Source organism: Larimichthys crocea, chromosome III, assembly GCF_000972845.2.
Source record: "Larimichthys crocea isolate SSNF chromosome III, L_crocea_2.0, whole genome shotgun sequence".
In the NCBI taxonomy this organism is placed as follows: Eukaryota; Metazoa; Chordata; class Actinopteri; family Sciaenidae; genus Larimichthys; species Larimichthys crocea.
In genome coordinates this window covers 21,548,941-21,562,466 of record NC_040013.1, presented here as the reverse complement: position 1 = coordinate 21,562,466, position 13,526 = coordinate 21,548,941, and the positions used below count along the sequence as shown (strand labels likewise).

Genomic DNA, 13,526 nt, shown 5'->3' with positions numbered 1-13,526 from the left:
TTCTCCACATTTAGCATTTCCTCGTGCTGATATATTGGACAATATTAGCTCATCACAGATATGCTTACTGAGTAATAATGAGTGAGTGAATGAGTAATAACTGCTGTCGAGAAAATGCCTAAAATGTACGAGTTCTAAAAAGTTTTAATCGTCCTGCTCAGTCAAATCTTTTTAGGGATCCAAAGAAAGTATTTTTATGTTGTGTGGTTTGTTAAATCTCCATCAGCTTTTAATAATTTCTTTGTTGTAATCTACTTGTGAGTGTTAAGAGAAGAGACAGAACGGCCACGAAGAATTCAAACCTCAGTAACGATGACAGATTAATTATCTTATTTGACTTCATGTCTCTAGTAATTGTTTAAAAATCTTAAAGCTATGCAGTTAGTACTAAATATGGCCTTCTTGTGACTGAATGGTGATAATTATGCATTCAGAAGTGATTCATAAAGGAAAGAGTCGTTATTAAATCCATAATCAACCTTTAACCTGAGTGTTTTTATATGAATACGTGTGTGAAGAGCACTGGTCGTTCTGACTTCCTAAGAGGGAGAAAATAACGTCTCTTGTCTCTTTTGTGTCTCCGTAGCGCTGTAGCGCCTTGGCTGAACAGAAAGATATGATATCCTACATGGCTCGAAAGGCGCAGAGTCCTGGACAGGTAACAATCACACATTCTCGTTACAATCCACATGTTTTTTTTACATTTAAGTCATGAGTAATGACTGATAGATGGTCAAAACTACAAAAATGAAACCCTTTAAAATCTTAAACTGTCTTTATAAAGTTTAACTTCAATATAAAATGTAATATAAGACAGTTTGATGATATTGTGTGATATGAAATGTAGTTTTAAGGCAATTGTACGCAACTAAAACTCAGAACATCTTCAACTTTTGTATCAAAAACTTATTTTAACATCAGATACTGAGTGTCGGGGTCATGGCAACAAAACCTTGACAATTCACGTCATAAACTAACACGCGGACATTGCTCACGTATGTTATTTAATAATGTTTGTCTGCACAGGTGGGCAAGATCAAGACCCTGCTGAGCCTGATTCCAGACTTGGTCGAGAAGGAAGTGGTGACCTCGTACCTGATGAAATGTCATTGTAAGTCTCACAGACACACACACACACACACACACACACACACACACACACACATGTTCACACATTTTCAGCAGGCGGCTCGCTGGCCTGTGTCTAAGTCAACATTAGCAGACACATTAACAATGCATCAGGTCAAGGCGTGGTGTGTTATGTGACATTCAGGGGTTAGAGGAACACATGTCCTCTAATGAGTTAGCTGTCCTGGCTAGCCTAGCGTTCTAATCGCAACACGGTCCACCACTCAACTTTTTCTTTTTTTTTTCCTCCTCTCTCCGTCACGTCTTGCCCTCTCCCCCCTCTTTTTTTTTTTTCTTTTTCCACCCTCTGTCTATATTTTCTTCTTTACCTACATCCTCCCCTCGTGCGCTCCCTTTCTCTTCACCTTCCCGCCCTCCCGTCTCCCCTCTTTGGTACATGTCACACCAGAGGATGAGCTGACATGACTATTTAATTAGCATTAGGTAGCCGGGCGGTCAAGGCAGCCGTAGGGGACACAATTAGAGATGCTCCGCTCGCCTCTGTTCTCTGCCCCGGCTTTGTACTTTTTCTTTTCCCCTCGTCTCTCTTCCACTTGCTTTTCTTTTTTTGACAGTACAGACCTTAGTTTGACTTCTGACAGCTACACTTCAGATTCACAGATGTTTGACTCACACCAACATGACATCTACCTGAAGAGAGACAGAGAGATTTCAGCTCTATCATATCGTAATTATCTGATATTTAAATTTGTATGAACGTATTTTGGTGCCCTCAGACTTTGTCTTGAAATTGCTTTATTAGTTCTCTCAAAGCTGACCCTCAGACTTCAGATTTTTGTAAGTGCTGGTGAACTGTTTGCGTCTTCTTTCTGTCTCCTCTGCTCCATGGTTACTCCACAATTGGGAGGAAAACTTTGAATTATTGTGCGTTGGCAAAAGCAAGTATACATGTGCCAATCAGTTGATGATAAAACAAGAAAGAGCCGGATTATCCCGTCACCAGTAAATACGATGCACACACTTTGTACACACGCAAACCCTGTCATTTTATTTTCTAAATGTCTACATTCAAATAAGGATTTGACATGTCGAGTTTTGTGTGTTTCATTCGCCTGACATTTCTTCTCTCTCCTCCTCATCTGGTAGTTATGGATAAGGACTTATCATCAGCCAAGGCTCTGTATGAGCAGATTCAGAAGGAGGGGATGGTCATGGACGAGCTGTCACTCAAACGTCTGGCTGTGCTTTACCGCAACGCAGAAGAGACGGCGCCCTTCCACGAGCCCCCCGTGAGTCACACACACACACAGAGGAAGGACGCACTTTGTCACTCAGTTGCAAACGTGATTGGATCCAGCGTTTACGAATGTTCGGCAGAATGTATCTGAATGTACTGTTTTAGGAGAAATGTTAAGGATTTAAATTTACATGCACTCCACAGAGAAGTACAGAGGGGCGGGTAGCTGTGGTTAAAAATTTCAGATGCAACTTATCAGCTGATTATTTTAGTTATCGATTTTTCCGCCATTTATTTTCTCAAATAATCAGTAAAATGCGAGAAAACGGAAAAATGTTTCCTGAGCTTCAAAGTGTTGTGATGAAATTTCCTGTTTTTGTTCCACAAAGAGTCCAATTTTTTTTTTAAATGGTCGATTTACAATCAAAGAAGACAAAGATAAGCAGCGAATCATCACAAATCATGAGTTGGAATTAAAATAAATGGTCTGTTAGTGCTTTTCTAGTCTTCCAACCACTCAAGGCGCTTTAACACTACACATCTCATTCACACATTCATACACTGATGACATGTGAGGTACCAACTGCTCATCAGGTGACCGTTCATACACATTCACAAACTGCGATGGGGCAGCATTGTTCACGCAGACTGGAGGAGCCGGGGATCGAACCACACTACCTCCAGAGCCACAGCATGTAGTTAATATTTGTTTATTACACCCAGTCTCACATTAATTGAACCCTTGTAGATCTTCTATAGTGTCGCTGTGAGGAAGCAACGTAACCATGCAGACTTGAACAACAAATACAAAAACACACACACACACACGCAGCTCCTAACTTGTGCTGGCAGTTGTCCGCCCGGTGTCTTAATGTGTGCCATTGTTTGTGTGCGTGTGCGTTGGTCTGTGTGTGCCATAGTAATGTGACAGAGCAGTCTGCCTGCTCAGGGTAGTTCAGTATAAATAGGCCTGGAGCTAGCCGTGTGTGTGTGTGTGTGTGTCAGAAACTGTGCCCCGCAGTCACAGAGTACATATATTGTGTAAGCGAGATGGTGTCACTGCAATAGGCACTCTCTTTTTCTAGCTCCTAGTGTTTTTGAGCATTTCAGCACATTGCACATTTTGTAAGTTGATGTAGCCCTATTTTTGGCAGAGGCTGACTCACACACTCGTATAAATACACACACACACACGGGCCCTCTCAGCCTCAGCACTTTAATGCGCCGTCCCCTGGAGGCAGGTGTAGGACGAAGCTCACCTCTTACCTTCCCATCACTCACCTGCAGTGCAAAGATAGAAGGGGAAGGAGGGATGAAGGCAGAGGAGCTGCTGCATTATTCACTCAATGTCAGGATAGTTAAGTGATGTTTTAGAAGCAGAGGAGAGCCAGAAGAGTTGCAAGGAGAGGGTAAGGTGAACAGTTACGGTACTAAGAAGTTTCTACAAACAGTAAAAACCTTCTTCTATATTTATACATATGTATTTAGGTTGTACAACATTTTTCCACAGCAGTACGTCTCAGAAACGTTCGCTCTTAAAGGTCCAGTTCACGTCCACTATCGTTTCTCCTCTCTTTAGATTTCACTGGCTCGAGTGAGTAAACAGCTGCCTCAGAGCCTCTGTTACGCCTCGACATCACCTGTAACCTAATGGTGGATGTTCTCTCATTTATCACTGACTGTCACGTCCCTTTGACCACCTTTTCAGTTTTATGCCCTACGTCAGACCAAATCAGGCGTTCTCGCTCTCTTTCAAACAATCGGACATAAACCAAAGACACAGATTTAGAACTGTAGTTTAGTTCATGAACTCCACCTGGAGAGCGCTCCGTTTCAGAGACATTTCAGGCTGACCGCGGACGGATTCGTTCAGTCTGATCGTCAATTTGGCCACTGCGGCGTGACATCAGGTTGCATTTCTCCAAAAAAGTTGATTCTGGCTCCACTTCTCTGCAGCCGATACACAGTACCCCTGTTCAATCACAGTGTCAGATTTGGTCTAAACCAGGCCTTTAAAATAATTAAATCAAAACTATCTTCACATCAAACCATTCGTTCTTTATTTCACAGCTCGGTTCTGTGATATTTCTCTTTCTTTTGGGTCCTCTCACGCTGCCAAATATCCGCTACTGAATTTCTCCTTTTTTAACTCTTGATTAAACATTTTTGTAAATGAATCGTGCCCACAAATGAAGCAGAACAGGTAACTTCATAAAGCAATTTGTCAAGTTATGCAAATGATCACATCGCGATTGCCCACCTCAGACATTTATCAAGTCGAAAAAAGAAATTTACTGCAAGTTGGTGCAGTAATTAAAAGGGACCATTTCTTCAGGAGAAAAGAGCTCTAGTGTTCACACTGAGATCCAGGAGTGAGTATCCGGGACACAAATTTTAATTTCTAATCGCTTTTGAGCACCACAGATGAAATTTCTTTCAGCTGCACTGTGTGTTCAGACAAAATCTGAAACAGACATTTCCAAACCTGGACAAAAAAAACCCCCCAAATCTAGTGAGAAAGTGTTTTTGTGATTACGGCGAGCTTGACGCTTTGAAACCCCTGCCAGGATCTAGGAGCTGTTCATCAGCATTAATTACTACATTAATAAAGCAAACATACAATGTAAGAAGCGGGTTTAATCTGCAGAAAACAACAACACTTTGCCTCTGTTCCTGGCTAATTAATCAGCGGTTTGATCCAGACAGAGTGTGTGTTTGGGGAGTGTGCTACAAATCCCTTATTTGTGTATTAATGGGGATTTAAAGATGAAACGAGACAACCTGTTTGGAGGGTGGAGACTATTTTAGACAAACCCCCGGAGGAGCCCTACACACCTTACAGCCTCACTACAGGGCAGGTGAACATTCACGCTGTGTGTCTGATGCTAAATTATCTTTCTTTCTCTTTCCAGGAGTCCTTTAAGTTTTATGCAGACAAGCTGAAAGAGAAAGTCGACAAAGCCAGGACCCAGGCTGAGGAGTAGAGATTCATCCACACCCTCGTCCTTACCTCCATCCAAATCCCACTGTTCTTTCCTTGCTTTTTTTTTTTTTATATATAAGTTGTTTGAGCTAAAATTTGGAGTATTGTGTTATAGCTGTTGGGTGTTCCACTCTGTCCACTGCGCTATTGATAATGTTGAAGATGATGAAGATGATGTTGAGAATGTACAGAAGTATTTATGCAAATAAACGATGTTAGGAATCCACACTCTGTGTCTGAATCTTGTGTGGTTTAAGAGGTTTGTGTTAGTGCAGCTGGTGAAGGACAAGTGCAGCTAAATATATTAAAGATGGGTCAGTCTGTAGCTTAGTCCAAAGGGACTGGGGTTGGGATCTGGACGTGGTTGGAGGGCATTGCTACATGGCTGCCGATCGCTCCACCATGTATTTTTGGATCTACACGTGTGAAAATTCAATAAAGTTCATCTTCTATGCACAACACCACGAAACAACTAACTAGAATGAAGTAAGGTTTTCAATGCCACCTGTAACTTTCCTGCATATATATATACAGTACTATACTGTTTGAAATTGTACATTTTATTTATGGCGCTTTTTAAAATATACATTTGCACTCAGTCAGTTCTTTTTCCAGTTGTGTGCAGCCCGGGTGTCCCAACTACTTTTACTTTTTGAGTTACTTCTACTTTAAGTATCTGACTCAAATTGTAGACACAAAATCTACAAACATTTTATGAAATATGATGCATCGTTAGTCTTAAAATAGGAGACGTTCTGCAGCATAATGAGTACTTTAACTTGATATTTATTAATAATGCTTCTGTGCTCAAGATTCAAAATTCAAGACTTTACTCGCTGAGCATTTTTACATTGTATTGATACTTTTACTAAAGTAAAGGATCTGAATACTTTTGTCATTGCATTATTGAAGAATAGTTGTTCAAAAATCTGGGTTTTTTCATGGGCATATACTTTTGATTATATTTTATGTCATTACACAATTTATTCCCCTATACCCACTTTGAATTAGTATGTATGTGGACAATGCTAATGTCTGCCATATCAGGTGCAAATGTCTTAATTTTTCTCAATGAATTAAGTAGTGTACCCCCTACAGGATACAAATTAAGATGCAGAAAAGGTAACATGGTCATCTGAAGCTTTTGTTGGGAACCAGAGCTTGTTTTGAAAGTTCTTATAAAGTGACATATATGTTCATTAAAAGAGTACATTTGACTTGGATTTTTAAAACTGTGCTGAGCAGAGTTGTGTTTTTGTTCTTTGAAAAACAAGATATTGTTGCATAAACATCAGGGAACACGAGGAACATTTTAGCTCATCGTGATGTTACCTGCTTGATATTCCCTTTATTATTAAACATAAAAAAACAATTTGAAGGCTGAAAAAATCATATTGTAAATATTATTTGTTATATGAAACTGCACAAATGAGGACACAATGTAGCTGAATGATGGCACAGAAATAAACACACTTAAATGGAGCAATTTGTTGAATACTTTACTAATTTGGACTTGAACCATGTCGGTAAAATATTTATCAGGCTTTTGCACCAGTGCAAAAACACACAGCTTACATAATCTTCAATCTATGAGGACACAGTACAAGCTCTTCTTTTTTTTTTTACAGAGTGTGACTTACTAAATCTCTACTCTGCTGTTTTTTTCAGTGCTCTGTATACTGGCACACACATTGTTAAGCTTAATAACCTTACATATACAAAAAAAGATAAAGATGTAGAAAAAAAGAAGATTGAAAATGGAACAAGCGAAAGCTGCAGATGGATATCTGCCAAAGTGGCGCTCTAATCGTTTGCCAAGACGGAGCAGAGAGAGAGAGAGAATGCAATAAATCTAACTCTGATGATACTGCAGTGTTCTGCTGCCATCCAGCAGCAGACAGTGGTACTGCGCAAAGTACTTCAAAGTGAGCACAACTTTCTTTTCTTACATAAATCTGAATTATTCTTATATTTAAACTGTTAACATTAGATATATATAAAAAATTGTTTCGACTACTGGTGATTACTGTATGTGTTTCTGCCTTTACAAAGGAGTTTCTGATGTTGAAATTATTGTGAAATTGTAAACTTTCCTCCCCTAAATTAAGCACCCTTTTCACTGTAATGGAAAGCGTGGCTCAGTGTCGAACCAGTCGAACTACAACCCAAATTATTTCCTCCCATTGATGAAAGAAAACACACTTCCTGAAGTGAAACCTGTCCCTGAGGTTGTGTGTGATATCAGACAGTGTTTGGTCACAGATGGTTGAAACTCATCCAGATGTGTTCACCAGTCTTGACTGGACTTCTGTTTGATGAATTTTAGGGACACGTAATAGAGCACCATGAAGCACAGACAGACTGCCAGCAGGACCAGATAGCACGAGTACAGAGGGTACTGGTTCATTTTCATGGCCTCTACCACCTGAAAAACAAAGAGATGGTAAAGAAAGATGTTAGTTTGTCTATTTTTTACCCAAAATACTATCCTAATTTTAAAAAGTATTGAAATCACAACCCTAAATTGAATAAAAACCCATGTCTGACTTTGTATTTTCATGTTTCTGACTCACGTGTATGCCATCAACACTGATGGTGATGTTTGAGATGGTGATGGGGTACTTGTTGCCTCTGAACTGCACCTGCAGCATGCCCTCAAAACCCCAACGCATGAAGGAAGCGTGAGAGAACCATGAAGCCACTGGGGAGTCAAAAACATACACAGGTATAAACATCACATTTGTTTTTTTTCCCTCAAGCTGGCACACATTCTTCAATCCACCTCCTCACCGAGCCACATATTCTCCAGGCTGATGACAAAACCTCCAGTCAAGTAGAAGACGGTGAACAAGGCGTTGCCCATGAAGGCTGAGGTCTGCAGGGTAGGCAGCGCGGCAGCGACAAACAGAGCCATGGCTCGGCTGCAGTAAACCATCAGCCACACCAGCAGGAAGTTCAGCAGGAAACGCTCTGGGGCTTCGTTAAGCCCGGCCAGCCAGTAGATAGGCAGGCCGTACACCAAGGTGAACACACAGTGCTCGGGTAACTCCCCCAGGACCTGAATGTGGAGAAAGCACACATGTTCAGTGTTGATCCTGCATGCACAGTACATTAGAGTACTGTACATCACCTGGGTGCAACATTACACTGAAGTGCAACTCCAGCATGGATCAAGACTGACCCCTACTGGAGCTGCAGGAGGCTCACCTTGGCAAAGAAGTAGGAGCTGACGGAGTACATGCCGTCCTCCAGCTCATGGAAGAGCATGGCTCTCTCTGTGTGACCTGCAGGGAACATTAAGTCAATCTGATGAGGCGCCACATTATAACCTCTGATATCAGACTGCCTTAAAGATGCTGCGAAGTAACAAATATCACACGGGGAGTTCAAGTTACAGAGACTCCCAGCTACATAAATGTCGTATTTGCACAGTGAATCAAAGTTTCAAAGGTTTTTTTTAGAGACTTTCTTTATTTCTCAGGCCTGTTCAAATATTTAACTCTGAGCCATGAGCGAACTTTGAACCACTATAACTTTTGCTGTCACTTGACTTTGACCTGACTTAAACTTGATTCTTAATAGTCTCGCTATCTCCTAAATTAGACGTAGATAAGATGTAGAAAAGAGACAAATAAAAAAGCACGTCTCAAGTTTTATATGCCGCAATTACTCACATTTAGCTATGACGTCCAGCACGACGGCGAATGGCGTGAGAGCACCGATCATGTAGAGGAGCGCCACTGTGTCCTGAATGGACAGACGTTCTTCTCCGGCCCCGTAGTAGAGACAACCGACCAGCAGTGACATGAGGAGGGCCTCGAAGCCGTGGACCAATATGGTGACCAGGTCTCTATAGTCATTATACATGTGACGCCTGGGAGGGATAGATAAATGACAGATCTAGTTTAACAAACACATTTTCAACACGATTCTTGGTGTCAAAGATCGGGTTCTACATCCATCTGACAGGGTTGTACAACAGACCAAACAAAGTTGGGACCCACTCCTGTATGTGTGGTGTTTACCTGATGAGGATGGTGAATTGGTGCAGTCTGCCAGGCAGTCTGTTCTTTTGTTTGGAAATAGTGATTACTTCCTCTGTTTTCACCGTGCTCAGCTGTTGAGGGCTGCAGGCGGGAGAACAGTGGATTAGTTCGTCTGGGTTTGTAATTAATAATCCTTGATTTACTTACAAATGTTCTGAGTTAACCACAAAGATGTTTGCCTCAGAAAGGAGTTGAGGAATGCATAGATTTACCTAAACACACGCAGACATACACACCTTTCGGTTTGTGCTGGTGCTGTGTCTGGTTTCCACATATGATCTTCTGTGTCTCTGACCTTTTCCATAAACTTCCCAGCCAGAACCGTGGCCCGCTCCAAACATTCGGCCTCCTGCTCCAGACTGCGCCGGTCAATACTGATCAGATCAACTAAACACACACCAACAAAGAAATTAGGCTTGCCTTTAAAAACAACATTTTGCTGTAAAGAAGCACCGTGCTGTTTTCACAGCCTTCTCCACAAACACTGACCATAGAAGTCAGAGGGGTTGCAGTATCGTGGGCAAGGATATCCCAGGGCAGTGAAGTAAGGTACCATGTCACGAGCGGCGCCGCAGTAAACGGCCGAACCTGACGACAGCAGGACGACGAGGTCAAAGAGCTGGAAGATATCTGACCGAGGCTGATGGACCGACAGCAGGACGAGACGGTTTCCCCGAGCCAGGCGGGACAAAGTGATCACCAGATTGTGGGCCGTGAAGCTGTCCAAACCTGACGTGGGCTCGTCCAGGATCAAAATACCTGGAATGTAAAAACAGCAGTTTAATAATTCATAAAAAAAGATGCAACTCTGTACCTGCCTGCTGGCCTGAACTGCCCCCTTTGGTCTTATTTTTGTAGGTGACAGCATTAACATGTCTATGCCTGTCAGTCTAAACTGCTGCAATACTTTCTTTCCCTATAGGTATCACAGGGTGACATGTATAAAACTGTTTAATTTAAGCTGACATTAACTGTACAGCTCCTATGTGAAGAAGACAAAAATCTTGACAGATGGAAGGCTGAAACTTCAAGAGAAATCAAAAGTCCAAGAGTTGGATCTTTTGTCGTCTCTCTCACCGGGGTTCCAGAGAAGTTGGACAGCTATACTGACTCTCCTCCTCTCTCCTCCAGAAACTCCCCTCACATAGTCGTTTCCCACCCTGGTGTGAGCACACTGTCTCAGCCGCAACTCTGCGATCACATCATCCACCTGTGGCAGAAAAACACGTGTAACTTAAAACATCTGTCTTTCATGACACACAGAAGCAGATGCTGTCATCACATCTGGCACAAACTAAGATGTTTTGTATAATGAACTGTCTTGATATAGTTTTTCTTCTAACCTTACCCTCTGTTCCCTCTGAGCTTGTGTGAAGTGTGTGGGGAGCCTCAGTTTGGCGACAAAGACGAGAGTTTCACGGACGGTGAGGTGAGGAAGAAGGCGGTCGTCTTGGCGGACATGAGCGATGCTCTTCTTCACCAGCTGCGGCGTGTTGGGTTTCCCGTTGATCAGAATCTGACCAGACGACATTGACCCGCCCTCGTCACGGCACGTTATTATGTCCAGCAGAGATGTTTTACCACAACCTGGGAGAAAATAATGATTGTTTTTAAAAGCACAATTTTAAAGAAAGGTCCAGTGCGTAGGATTAAGTAGCATCTAGTGGTAAGGCTATAAATTGCAACCAATTGAATACCCCTCACCTCACTATACACAAGTGAGTGAAGTTGGCAGGAAAGATTAAAGCAGGAATTAAAGTAACACATGACACAAGGAGAGGGGAGAACTTAACTTTGTGTGTGTGTGTGTGTGTGTGTGTGTGTGTGTGTGTGTGTGTCTCACCTGAGCTGCCAATGACAGCCAACATCTGTCCACTGCGGACTCTGAGGCTGAGCTTGTTGATGGCTGTCTGCTTGTTTCCTTTTATCTCCCATGGCAACTTGAACTCAGACAGCCTCTCATACCAGGGGATCTGAGCCGCTGTATCCACCTGCAAACACACACACACATACACACAGGTACACACAAGTACAGACATGAAGAGGTTAATAAAGTTCAGAGCTAAAGATTGCTGCGAATGAGGGCAAAGCGGCTGTCTGTCAGTTACCTCATAGTGCAGGTCGTTGACCTCCAGCTCATTGCACCCTCCACTGTAGGTGAAGTAGAGACTGCTGTCTTCTTCGGTTGAGAACAACTCTGTATCCTGATGCTGTTTAAGGGAAGAAGGTCAATGAGTTTGATAGAAACAAGGACTGATTTTTTATACATATCCATATCAGTTCTAAAGGTCAGAATGTAATAAAATCTGAGAAAGTAAAGACGAGTAAGAGTGATGACACTGTCTTCATGAATCACGATTTGAAAGTTTCTGTTCAGAGATACAGATTATTAAATATATGAGGGAATCTGTGGAGGAGCAAATTCGTTCCCCTGAACCAAACACTGCAAAGAAATCCACAGATTAAAACAATACAAGTGACAGAAGCTGGTAAACCTCCAGTGACACCTGACGCATGAGACTCACATAAAAAGAGCTCAAATCTGAAAGTAAAATCCACTCACATGTGATGCCTGCACATCTTACATTTGAACTTTATCAACTAGTTCATTGGACAATCACATTTGTATGTGCAAATAATTGCCTGAGATCTTTCACGGGTGCAGAGTCCATTCGAGAATGACCTTAATATTACCATTGCATAATCCTTAAATCTCTCCAGTGGAATAAAACATACACGTGTAGTGTTCACTGTATGTCTGTTACATTCTGTGGACCTTGTAAAATGTGCTGATATGGCTTCTAGCGACATGAACATGCAGTTTTCAAAGATTTTCATGAGCACACGTTTGATAATGTTTGAGGTTCAGATGTTCAAAATGTTGCCGTTATTCATGCAGTTGTTTAAACCAGCTGACTGCAACTTGTCTCATCAAATAAACATAAAACACACAAAAAAATGTAATGCAAAGTCTACTGACTCAATGTGTTACATCAGCACACACCTTTTGAAACCATTTTTTGGTGCATTTTACACTTAAAAATTCTAGATACTGTGAACTTTCACACATTCCTGCTCAGGCTTCTTGATGTGTTAGTACTTGGTTTATATGCATATGTTTATATTTTCTACTAAACCTACTTTTTAATAATAGTGGCAGATGTGGTGACTGACACAGGAGAGTAGAACCTGTGTAAAACTGTTAAACCAGACTTCAGATTTTAAATAAATCGTCCTGGTCCGTGTTTTTTCTTTCAGCTTTAGGACCCACTAAACACTAAAGTAACCAAATGATTGTACAGAAAAATAGATGGTCAACACATAGGTTGGCCAAACGTCCTCTAGTATTTGCATTGCAAGAAACACTGCAAAAACTCTGAAAATGCTTTCAATCAAACTGGACTCTTGACCAACATACCCACATTATTATCGATCTGATTTAGCCACACAATGTTCAGGTAATAAAATCTGTGCTTATGCAGCGGTCAAGGAGAGTAGCTCAGTGGCTGGTGAGGATGAAAGGAATCAGAAATCAGAAAGTTTAAACATTTTTGATATATAAATTATATCTGTATATTAGCAGAGGAACATAAAACCAATGAAGCTAAAAATGCTGAAATTTATGTGATCACATGTATGTAATATTTATGTGATCACATGTAATAGACTGACCTGTGAGGAGCTGTTTGCATGATTGAAGCCAGGGTCTGTGTCCATGATGATGCAAGTCGGTGGCTGATGTTTGTAGGGTCAAGAGGTCAACGCCCCCCTTTTTTATTCTTTTGTTCGGTTCCTCTCTTTTTCCCCTCTGTGGGGATCTGCCTTTTTTTTGTTCTCCCGTTCTCTGTTTCTTCTCTCTGTTGGACGATTTGACTTCAGTCCAGCTGAAGTTCTCCTCTCGTCTCAGCTCACAAGCCTTCTCTCTCTCTCAGAGTGTCCAAATTCATGTCATGTCAGTGTTTCATTTGCTCTCTCCTGTCAGTCATAGCTTTTCTGGTCACAGCGAACAATTTGACTGAGGACTGAGGTGAACCTGAAAGCCAGTCAATCTACTCAGCATGCAGGTTTTTTTTGGTGTTCTTTATACAACTCCAGATCAAAGTTCTCTGAGATAACGCGACCGTGACTGTGTGTTTATGGTTCCTGAGAGACACCACTGCTTTTGCACTGC

General features: G+C 41.6%; 2 protein-coding genes across 2 annotated transcripts in view; one reads left to right on the top strand and one right to left on the bottom strand.

The window, feature by feature from the left end:
• Positions 1-5,535, top strand: part of lrpprc (leucine-rich pentatricopeptide repeat containing) — a 51,298-nt gene extending 45,763 nt beyond the window's left edge. Inside the window, exons 35-38 of the mRNA XM_019253105.2 lie at positions 587-658; positions 1,027-1,111; positions 2,236-2,378; positions 5,239-5,535. Coding sequence (XP_019108650.2) covers positions 587-658; positions 1,027-1,111; positions 2,236-2,378; positions 5,239-5,310 — 372 coding nt within the window. The 3' untranslated portion in view covers positions 5,311-5,535. The remainder of the gene's footprint in view (positions 1-586; positions 659-1,026; positions 1,112-2,235; positions 2,379-5,238) is intronic.
• Positions 5,536-6,799: 1,264 nt separating this feature from the next.
• On the bottom strand, positions 6,800-13,115 carry abcg8 (ATP-binding cassette, sub-family G (WHITE), member 8). The gene is made up of 13 exons (XM_019252933.2): positions 13,028-13,115; positions 11,464-11,565; positions 11,199-11,346; positions 10,704-10,942; positions 10,433-10,565; positions 9,845-10,114; positions 9,592-9,742; positions 9,335-9,436; positions 8,984-9,183; positions 8,517-8,593; positions 8,100-8,367; positions 7,883-8,010; positions 6,800-7,734 (listed from the first exon to the last, which is right to left on the bottom strand). Exons 1-13 carry the CDS (start codon positions 13,070-13,072, stop codon positions 7,597-7,599), a joined length of 2,001 nt encoding a protein of 666 aa, XP_019108478.2. The 5' UTR covers positions 13,073-13,115; the 3' UTR covers positions 6,800-7,596.
• Between the last annotated feature and the right edge of the window lie 411 nt (positions 13,116-13,526).

Coding starts and splice junctions, on each gene's coding strand:
- abcg8 (XM_019252933.2), bottom strand. CDS start 13,072: ATGGACACAGACCCTGGCTTCAATCATGCAAACAGCTCCTCACAG. Junction 11,566..13,027: donor ATGCAAACAGCTCCTCACAG/GTCAGTCTATTA, acceptor TCCCTTAAACAG/CATCAGGATACAGAGTTGTT. Junction 9,437..9,591: donor GCACCAGCACAAACCGAAAG/GTGTGTATGTCT, acceptor TCCCGCCTGCAG/CCCTCAACAGCTGAGCACGG.